The following is an 11,237-nucleotide window of genomic DNA, read 5'->3' as shown; positions in this document are numbered from 1 at the left end:
ACATAGCCCACCCTGCCGGTGACCTTCACACTGCCAAAATTAATGAGCGTTTTCCCACTTGCCCTATTAGCAGTATTTTCTAAGGTCAATGGCTTCCTGCTTCGTGATAGGTTTTCATTTTCCATGGCTTCCAAGATACCTTACTCTCATTTTCCTTCTATCTTACAGGTGGTTTCCTCCTCAGTTTCCGTCACTAGTATCTCCTCATTGCCTTGATTTCAAATACTGAGTGTTTTTCCACCTCTGTTCCCTCCCTCGATTATCTCAGCCAGTCTTATGGTTTTAAACATTGTCTAGGTGCTAAGGCTAATGCCTAACTTCCAACTCCTAGATCTAACAGTCTACTTGACCTTTGGACCATAAATGTAGCTCGTCCCAAATTTAACTCCTTTTCCTCCCCACTCCAAACTCCATCCACCAAATCTATTTTTTCCAGTTTGCTTAGACTTGGAGTCTAAAAATCTTGGAGTAATTCTTAACTCAACTCTTTCTCACCCACCCCGCATCCAGGCCATCTAGTTTGTTCTCCTTCTAATGATTTCTGGAATTTTAACTGCTTTTCTGATCCTGTTCTCTCTTGCAGAGATGACTAAATTAGCTTCCAACCTGGTTTCCTTCCTTCTGTCCTTGTATCCTCACCTCCTGTGATTTATTGGAAGCATAGAAGAGAATGTTCCCATTTAAACATACATCAAATAACAATCCTCTGCTCAAAACACTAAAATACCTCCCTTTTTCAGACAGAATAAAAGTCGTACTAGCCAGAGTGGCCTACAATGTCCTAAATGACCTGATCTCCTCTAATCTCAATACTTTCATTTCCGAGTGAGTTTCTAAATATTCTCCCTCTGGTTTGCCTGCCTCAGCCACATTGGCCACCTTGCTCTTTCTCGAACTTACCAGATATGCTCTCTCACCTCGGGGCCTTTGCATGTGCTGCACACTCTGCCAGTTCCTCCTTTAAGTCTTGGCTCAGATGAGAGCTGTACTGTTAGTTAGCCTAATGAATATGGCAACCATCCACTCTACGGCCTTGAACTCTGCTTTTCTTCCCCAGAGCATGCATCAGCTTCCAACATGAAAGGCTATTTATATATTTGTTTATTGTGCATGTATGCTTATTGTCTGTCTCCTTTCCATACAAACAGGAGTTTTGGTCTGGTTTTCTTCATTGATGCAGTCCAAATGCTTGGAATAGTGCCTGGTACATAGTAAATACTCACTTGGTCGTTGCTCAATGAATTTACGAAGCCTGGGCTTGTACCACACAGTCACCACCACCACCAAAAAATAACAGTAATGATAATTTTGCTATAGAAAAAAAAATCATCAAAGCAACGTAAAAAAAAAAATCATAGAAAATAAGCCATCATGATGGTATCAAATTGATCTTTGTAAACTAACTGGTGCATTTATGCTTTTTCGGATCCATTAATTCATTGGGTAATATGTGCTATGTTGAAAGAAAATACCTAAGGCGATTTAAGGTCTGAAGAACACACCACTGGTTGTAGAATATACGAACTCTAAAAATGGACTAATGTGTAAACAGGAGGAAGGCAGAAACTGCTTTCATGTGAGAGGTGGTGTACATTCTGAGAAGTCTGTGATGTATTTGTGGGGTTTGAGTTCGTGAGTGTTCCTGGGAAATTGCTTACAGTTGAGTCCTTCTGCAATTTTAATTTGGAAATGCACTTATTTATGGGAATAAGTTAAAGAATTTCTCTGATATTTTCCTGCTAATCGCATTTGCTATCCCAGTGTCTGTTTACCTGAAGGAAAAGGTTAGTATTTGTTACATGTTCTGTTGTTGTTATCGCAAAAAGGTTGGGAGAATGGGTTGTTATCTCATGTAATATATTGTGTATCAGTACTTTAACACTTAGGGAAGGTGACTTTCAGATTACTGACATCCAACATATTGGAGAACGGCATTGTAAAAGTAGCAATGAGATTTAATTATAAAGATTGCTTATTTTTAGTCAGAGAAATATCTATTAGATATTTGCATTAAAACAATCAGCTCTAACATGAAAAAAACCTCTCCTTTTCCATCAACTATTAGGCTCTACTTTTCTATCGCTGTTATTTTCACTAAAAAATGTGACTTGGAGAGGGGCACAGGGACAGCTTGGACATTGCTCACCATTTACTTTAGCAACTTTCAATCGTTTTTAAAGTTTCTTTGTTCATCCCAGTGTTAAAAACAGAAAAAAAAAAAAACAAAAACAAAACGTTACTTGGGGTTACAAAGACGGAGAATAAAAGTACAGACTAATTAGCAGTATGCTCAAAAATGAAGGCTTGCTTGTCTTCTGAGCAAATGTTTTTCGTCTTAAGCAAATTTGGCTCTGAAAGAATCAGGCAGGTGCTGCTGCCACGGTGCTTTCGGGTTTCCTGGCAGAGCTGGAGGTGCACTGGGACCTGAGACAAAACCCAGAGGAACCACAGCTAACCTCAGCGCTTTGCCCAATTTCCTCCCTGCCAGTTACCAGAGTTCACTATTGTTCAAGCTCCAGGGGTCACACATTGCCTGTCTCGGGGTGGAATTAATTCTGAACAAGTGTTTTGCTTGGCTTACAATATTAAAAAAAAAAAAAAAGTCAAATCAGACATTAAAAATTAGAGATTTCACAGCAAATTCCCTTTGTCCAGTTTTTCTGGAAAACTGAAAATCTGCAACCCAAGTCAGCTTGGCACTGTTCTTAGAGCTGAGGAAAGGCTACCTTTATACAGCCCTCTGGTTCCCCAGGTCTCCACCCAGCTGGCTCCCCTACACGGGCGACTTGCCTGCATCCTTTGTGCAACTGAGTTTCTGACCCCGGTTTTACCCTCTCAGAGATGGGAGACCAAAAGGTGAGTGAGAACTCATAGTGCTGACTCATTCTTCTTCTTTTCCCTCAAACCATGGTAAACAGCTGATGGTTACAGAGTTCTTTCTGCATGGGATTCTGACAGTTCTGGGTGAGAACAAAGTGTATTCAACTTTATCTGTGGTCCCCATAGGAGAATCAGGCTCTAAGTAAAGAAATCACATTAAGTGTTACTACTACACTCTTATCCGGGGAATGTTGCTCCAGCTGTGAAACAAACTTGTCGCCATTATGAAAGCCCCTCAAAGTCTAGGCTCTGCTGTTTTCAAAACAAGGGAGAAGAGAAAGCTAGAAAAAACAAACAAATAAATAAACACATTGACTTATTAATTTAGGCTCACAAAAATCAGAAGCGAAGATTGTGTAAGGAGGGTAGATATTAATTAATTTGAAATTTTCAAAACAAATCTTCTGAAGCAATTAGTTATTTAAATACTTTAAGTAAGAAAGTAAGTAAGTAAATAAATAAACAAATACTTTAAGTAGTTCTGTCTTTTCTGTGTGTTTCTTTCTGGCTACAAACACTTGGTTGAATTTTCCCATGTCCTTCTCCTACCTGGATTTCTTCTGTCTCTTCCCTCTTTCAAAATCATCCTTCAGGAAACCTCCTCTGATTAGTTTCATTTTAAGCAAACAAACAAGACATGTAATATATCAATATAAACTTTTTGAGATAATTACCAGGATCTTTACATTCTATGTGGGTACACTGAATTGAATCAAAGTTAAGGTTCAAAAGCAGGAGTTTTTACATATTGTAACATAACCATTACACAATACTCAATACTGGATACTTAATACTCAATGAATGTTTTTGAAATAAGCACTTTTTTTTTGTTAGCCTTCCTCAAGAAACTGTGTGTGTGTACATATATATATATATATTTTTTTTTTTAACACAAGATCCATCAGTAGGAGAATCCAGGCCTTTTAGATCTTAGTAATATTTTCGAAAATGGTGATCTGATTTCACCATCTCAATTTATCAGAGCCTGTCCATATGTTACAATGGTCTGTATTTCCTATTGCTGTGTGGATGAAAGTGAATCCATATAAACCATACCAACGCCATTATGTATAACTGGTGGTAAAACTTTATTATTCAAGTTTAGATGTAACAGACATCTTTGCTGCCTGAAGATTGTTTGCATAAGAAATACACCAAGAACATGTTTGTGAGTAGAAATGAACATGCACTATGAAAAACAAAATTAAATAAAACAAAAAAAAATTCCATGTGTTGTAAGAACAGAACTATTATAGCCAACATTCTAATATTCAAATCAGGACTACAAATTGAATTTTTTCTTTAGCAACATGAAATCATTCCATATGAAAGACATTTTCTGCTGGTGAATATTGCTGTAAGTTAATTTTACATTGGCATTTTGAGATGTTTCCCAACCCCACCCCACCCCACAATTATCCACGTTGTCAATAGTCCACCCTAAGAAATTTGGCATTTCTTATTGTGATATTTGCCTTGTTGGTAGCCATTAAGAAACTATTGTTTTATCAGCCTTGTAATAGTTTTGCCTCTTCATAGTCAACACTACAGGCTGTCTAGTATGATATTTACAGCTCATGTTTAACAAAAATGACCCCAACCTTTCATGGCCCTTGGGAACTGAGAGTTTAAATAAGCCCCTTGGCCATATTATAATACTTGGCACTCCCATGGTGCCTTTCAACCAAGGATCTCAAAGTGCTTTACAAAACAAGTACTACATTATCATTATTATTATTATTAATATTATTATTATTAATATATTTTTTCCATTTTACAGGTGAGGAACCTGAGGAACGAAAAGAAAAAGTGATTTACTGCAGGTCATAAAATGAAATCAACAACCGGGGGTAGAATCAGGATCCAGTTTTGGGACTTATGGGTCTTGAAGGACCATCTTCTCTGATGAAGGCTAAAAATGTTACTTCCACAGAAAGTTACTCTTGCTTTTCTCTGGTGTAGGACAGAGTGAAGCTTACAGCTCTACCTTTCCTTTCAAGGCCAACAACACATGAGCATACATTGTCCAGTTTCCATGTGTGGGATCAACGTTGAATTTCACATTTTCTTCATCCCTGACTTCACCCATTTCTGCCCTAGCATCTTCCAGAGGTCCTAATTACTGCCAGTAGTTGTGGACAATTTCTAAATATCAAGAATGCATGACTCAGCTGTCTATGAAACAGTAATGGAAAACTGAAAGGAAGTGTTCTCCAAAGAAGCCATCCCTCTGTCCTTGGCCGGATATTTCTTTGGGAAAGTAACACAGCCCTTCCAAGTCCCAATGCATGTCCTCCTACCCTCTTCTCATTTACAGCTGCCTACTGATGGGATTCCTCCTAATAGTACCTACTTTTGGTTAGCATATTTAGTTTCATATTCTGGTTGATTTTCAAGCCCACCATTTTCTCCTGTGATCTAGGGATGGCCAGCAAGCTCTAACCTACTGGCTTAACAAAGACGCCTTCGATTTTATTTTATTTTATATTTTTCCCATGACCCTCAACCCAAAGACTGTGAGCTCATGTAAACGTTAGGCAAAAGGCTGGCATACAGTGCAGGAGCTGAGCACCAGCTTCTTTCCTCCATGCTTCTACCACTGGATGACAGATATCCCCACTCTGGAATTGCGTTAATGTTCACTAACTCAATAGGCAGCAGTTCAGAGATCTCAAGATGGGTCACCTTGGTGATGTTTTGCAGCCACACAGCAGAAGGCTAATAATTATTTTAGTAGCAATAGTATTGGTACTCTTCAATTTATTAAGAAAAAAATGTATATCCTCAGGCATTTTAAAATATATATACATTTAATATTTTTGGAGCTGTATTTGCATTGGATCATAATAGATTATGTGCACATGTGCAATCATAAATGTAATGTGCTACCACAGGCTTCAACAAAGAGCTGTTAAAGATAATCACTTTTTTTTTCTTCTTCTCATTAATATTACCTTAGAAAAGAATCCCCATGCTTGTTTTCTAAAATCTACTTTTACTAAAAGAGAACAGTTTAGAACAAAACATCACTATCTTAAAAGTTGATTTTTTTTAAAAAGAACATCTCAATATGTCATGTAGGAAGAATGGGCACACTCTTTTCCTTTTGAACTACAGAGTGAACACGTTAAGGGTTAGAGCTCCATCCTTTTCTCATTCCCTAAGAGTCCTGTAGTGTCTCTCAATCCACATCCTTCCAAGGTGGGCTGGCTTGTTATGATTTTTTCTATCCCAAACAACAGTATTATTATATGAGTGAGAGAGGGAGAAAGAAAGAGTAAGAAAAGGCAGAATGAATGCATGAGCTGGTCCTGACCTAAAGTTTGACTCAAAGCTTGATTCAGAATAGAAACAAGTAATTTCAGAAGACTGACAGTTTTTCAATGGCATACAATTTTAGCTGGCATATAGTTTTCATCATAGGGAAGCCTTTTCCAAGAGGGAAAAATTCCTAAATCATCTCCAAAGTCCTTAAAAAAAAAGAATAAGTACCTAAATAGCTCATTTAAAATCACAATTTAAGGTAAAATCATTCGGAAACCTTAAAACCAAATAAAAATAACAACTAACCATTTTTATAATGTATTTTGAGAGATGGAACAAAGGCTTTTCAAAGGTCCAAAAATAAGGGGTATTTTAGTGTTACAATAAATTTTCATTTTTTAAAAAAAAGCCCAACCTCTTCTCCATCAAAATATGTATAACAATGAAAACAAAAATGAAAATAAAATAATCAATAATAAAGGAATATGGAATAAGATCTATCATGTCAATGCTATCCAAGAATATTCTACTGAAAGTAGACTGACCATAAATATTCCAAGAATAGTGATATGTATTTTCCAATGCTAATCATTACTACTATGTCTGAGAAAACAAAAATCAGATTTAAAAAAAAAAAAAGAAAAAGAAAAAGGAATACATGCCAAAAATGAACAACCTATTTGTGTCTGACACACTGGAGAAATTGTTTATGGAGTAGTTTTGCCCAAAGAGTCATACCTGTAATATTGCCCAAGTTCACCAAACTTCTGGCATTTTGCTGATTTGAGCAGTCCATGTAAAATGTTGCTTAAGGGTTGCCACAGTGCACCTTGTTACTAGTCTTTTTACTAAGAAAATGAAATATTGTTTTGTTGTTTGGGACATCTCCTCTGTTTCTGAGATCTTTAATGGCCACCTCTCAAGTCTGCCTGTACATCCTGAGATGCATTCACTGACATTCCTAAGAAAGATAAATCAGCATCACATAATTTGCATGTCAGAGGTCCTCTCTCCACCTCTTGATTTCAGCTTATGTGAAGAGTAGAGCTAGACAGGTGAGATGAGACTAGGGTCCTTTCAAAATGAAAATGAAGCTGAAGGCTTAGTCCTGATTTCTTTTTCTTCTCTTTCTCTCCCTTTTTTTTTGTTTTGTTTTGTTTTTTGTTTTTTTTGTTTTGTTTTGTTTTTGTTTTTAACATGAAAACAAAAATGCAAGAATGGAAATGACAACACATCAGAAAGACATTTTTAACTTCATTCACTACGACAGTCACAAACTGCTTGAACTCTACCTGCCATCCAACTTGAAGGAACAAAGACCTGGCACTGGGAAAAAGAAACAAAACCCAAACACAACAAAACAATACAAAGCAACTGGGAATTCTGTAAAACTGAGTGCAAACACGGCTACAGAACGCAATAAAAACACCAGGGCTGCGGGGGCCAGCAGCGCTTATCAAAATAATTTCTGAAATGTTTCATCCGAAACATAGACAAAAGCAATAAAAAGAGGATATATGTTTATCATTTTAAGCATAACAATGTGAGTTAAGAGCTTAAAAATTAAAAAAAAAAAGTACTTGGAATGAATAGTGCTACCCTTTTTTTTCCTAAGTAGGCATAAAAATATTTTCATTTCCTTCTTGTTTTCCATACCATTATATCAAGAACTTCCATTTGTTTCATGTTACCGTTTACAACTTTAATGCACACACACACACACAAAAAAGGTATCTACCGCAATAGAAATAGTTGCTTCATTACCTTGTTTGCTACATTTGCAAATGTAAACAGCTAGGCAGAGCCAGAACAGACTCTAATGCATGATGGAGTATCTTTGTTGCATACGTACACTGTAGAAAATAATTATTCAATATGTCAGGCACCATTATTTGAAATGTAATACATTAATATTTACTAGAAAAATAAGTTTTTTTTTTTTCCTATTTGTTTTCCCAACTTCTTTAATGAAATAAGTTAATCTGACAGTGCATCCAGTAGCTTGTAATATCTTCTACATCTCCGTGGCAAAAAATAAACTACTGGTTGGGACAATATAATGCAAATTATTAAAGTCAGTCCTTGTACATACATCCTTGTAGCAAGCATTGAGGCTCGACTAACAGCACCTTTAACCAATTACTTAATGTTCAGTTATGTAGCCCTATTTCCCTGAGCAGTTATGCTGAGGAGCTTTCCCTTCATGGATAGTTTTACAAAGCCTTAAGTATTAAAAGTACTATGAAGATAGACTTCTAAGAATCCTATTTAATGCTACTTAACTAAACCTGTATAAATCTAATGAAGGGAATGACTGGTACATATACCAACTGTCAGTCTGTGGTAACGTAACCTTAGACGCTGCCTGGCCACAAAGTTTGGAACTTCTATTTAACCAAAAGAAAATAAATAATACAGCAGGTTACCTTGTAGAGAAATACCATGTACTCTAAACAAATTCAGCCCATGGTCTGAACTTTTGTATCCATCTAATCTTTTTGAACTGAGGCGGGGGGGGGGGTCCCTTTAGTTATAAAACGTGCCAAGTGAGATTGGTGACCAAGAGGAGGCTTAAAAAACAAATCCAGACCGCTTTATCACATACGAGAAAGAAACATCTGGCTTTAAAAAAAAAATAAAAAAAAGACTACGTAAGCACTGAGGACACTGTTTTGTAAAGATGCATATATATTTGGACAAAATGAACCTAAATTGCCGACAAAAGGACTACTTTTGAAAGGAGTCTGAACATCTAAAGGACAAAAATATCAGAGAGGGTGTGCATGTGTATGTACAGGCAGGGCCGGCCAAAATCCCCGTGCCGTCGGCTGTCACCTTCCCTGCTGCTCTCTCACCAAGCCTAACCACGGCTCGCATTTCTAGGTCTAGGTCGGAAACATGGTCAATGAGAGGAGACTGCTGGAAGAGGCGCCATTTTCCTTTCGTGGCCCTGGGGAGTAGATTTCTCCTCATCTGCCTAGGATTTCGTGATACTTCTAAATTTAGGCAACAACGTCCGGGTTTGTGAACAAATGGACCCATGGCCAGCCCAATACTGCATTAGGATCATAATATGTAAACCCTTTCAAAATTCTAGATAGGTTTGATCTCCATCTCGACAAACATAATCATGAGAGTCAGGTGATACTTCTTATGGACCGTTTCCACAGTACCCATTTGCCAAGATGGTTTTTTTGACGTAACCAGGTTCTAAAACATGACTATTTACCATCTTCCATTGTTTTTTCTTCTCACTGACCATTTGTCTCACTTTTTAACCTCGGTAACCTACTCATCAAAAGAAAGAATAAAAGAAGGGAATTTCATGTTGGATAAGGCAGGCTCTATGAAGTATTTTTTTAATAGGTCTTCATAAGACATTACAAGCTATTGAATTCCCATCAAGAAAACCTATTTCTATTTAATTGTGCTAAGTGCTAAGGTTTTACTCTTTAGGTTTTCCATTTTTTTCCGCTTGTGCATTGTTCCTATGCAGGCCCCTCTGGATATGAGTTGTGAAGTCGTATTTGTCCGTGCAAAGATGCTGGCATATGCTGCACTGGAAAGGGCCACTGTCACCATGGCAACTCATATGCAAAGCATACATCACTTCATCCAGAAAGACAATGCCACAGTGCACACATTTTGTGGACAGTTCATCTTGAGTACTTCTATCAACTTTCTCTGTTTTTACTACATTCAAGGGACCTTCACTTTTTACATTGGACGGTGCCTTCGTTTTCTCCTTGGAGGCACCGTTTGCAGTTGGCCCAGGTCTGGAATGCTTGATCGCCAAATCTAGAGGAATGTCATTGTCTGATCCAACAGCTGAAAAATGAGGAGGCAGATTGAAGGTGGGATAAGGCACATAGTTTTGGCAAGGATTTGGTAGGCCAGGCACGTGACTCAAGTAGTGCGGATTCCCAGGAACGGAGAGCTTATATTTACTCCAGAACCGCAGCCAATCAGCTTCACTCTGGAAGTCATTATGTACAAACGGAAGTCCGAAAAGGGGGTACTGGTACTTTTCAATAGGGCTGCCTGGTGGTGAATAATTTGGGTGTTTTGCAGGTCTCATGTACTTTTCTATGGGACTGCCTCTCTCAGAACTTCCTTTCCCTTCTGACACGGATGAACTGTTTCCTGGGTCTCCAGTACTTTCCTGAGGACTTTTTATCTGAATGTGCAAAGGTTGCATCCTTTTGTGAATATCCAGAGTTTGGCTGACCAGGACCGGCTGCTGAGCAGAATGGCTTTTAGTCAATGAACCCTGGGCTTCGTATTTACTCAGGCTAGGGAGCGGAATTTCTCTCTGGTGACCTTCGGTTAAATGGTCTTCCGACCTCCTCTCTAAGGGGCTTCCGTTGACCTGCTCCTCGCTGCCGCCCCTCTGCTGTTTGTTGAGCTGCTCAGCCTGCAGTGCCTCTGGGTTAAGGCGCTTTCTTGTCCTTCTCCTAATAATCTGCTCACCGTTGTTTTGTTTAATGATGTTTAAAGGCCTGGGAGTCTGCAGAGAACACACACGTACAATACATAAAAGGGAAACGTGAGAAAATACATTAAAACTCATTAGCAATTCCTCACAAACATGAACCACACTTAAGTTCAAAGCAAGGGTAGGACTCGACGTTATAGGTTTACTAAATCTCCTCCTCTTGCCCTGAGCAGGATCAGAGGCAGTCACCAAAGCACACTATTTTAGCCTAATTAAATCAAGTCCAACTCTGCAGGGAGCCCTGAAAACTTTCATCTACTTAAAAACAGCTTTCCCAAACTCAATAGATTTTGAAATTGCATCATTTAGTGATAAAACTGTGTAGAAAGTTCCTTGAGGAAACACGATTTTTCTGCAATTATTTCTCAACTCCTGAGTCATGCACTAGGATGTCAATACGGGAACGTGGGAGCTAGCTTTAAGGACAACTGCGGCAACGTTACACAGTGCTGCAGACCAAACTGGGTCCCCTTGTTCGTATGTGGAAGCCCTACCCCACAGTGTGCCTGGATCTGGAGAGCCGGTCTTTATGAGGCCGATTAGGTTAGATAAGGACAGAGAGAGAAAGAGGCCTTCTCCAAGCCGGGAAGAGAGCTTT

At 38.3% G+C, this 11,237-nt stretch overlaps 1 protein-coding gene across 4 annotated transcripts in view; it reads right to left on the bottom strand.

Annotated features, from left to right (window-relative positions):
* Nucleotides 1-3,944: 3,944 nt before the first annotated feature.
* The window catches only part of TRPS1 (transcriptional repressor GATA binding 1), a 255,702-nt gene continuing 248,409 nt past the window's right edge, over nucleotides 3,945-11,237 (bottom strand). For all 4 annotated transcript variants that reach the window (XM_059165741.1, XM_059165743.1, XM_059165744.1 and 1 more), the window contains one exon: nucleotides 3,945-10,651. In XM_059165741.1, coding sequence (XP_059021724.1) covers nucleotides 9,590-10,651 — 1,062 coding nt within the window. In that variant the 3' untranslated portion in view covers nucleotides 3,945-9,589. The remainder of the gene's footprint in view (nucleotides 10,652-11,237) is intronic.

The sequence above is a fragment of the Mustela lutreola genome, chromosome 3 (assembly GCF_030435805.1).
Source record: "Mustela lutreola isolate mMusLut2 chromosome 3, mMusLut2.pri, whole genome shotgun sequence".
NCBI lineage: Eukaryota > Metazoa > Chordata > Mammalia > Carnivora > Mustelidae > Mustela > Mustela lutreola.
Note: the sequence above shows the minus strand (reverse complement) of the source record. Positions and strands in the feature narration are given on the sequence as shown.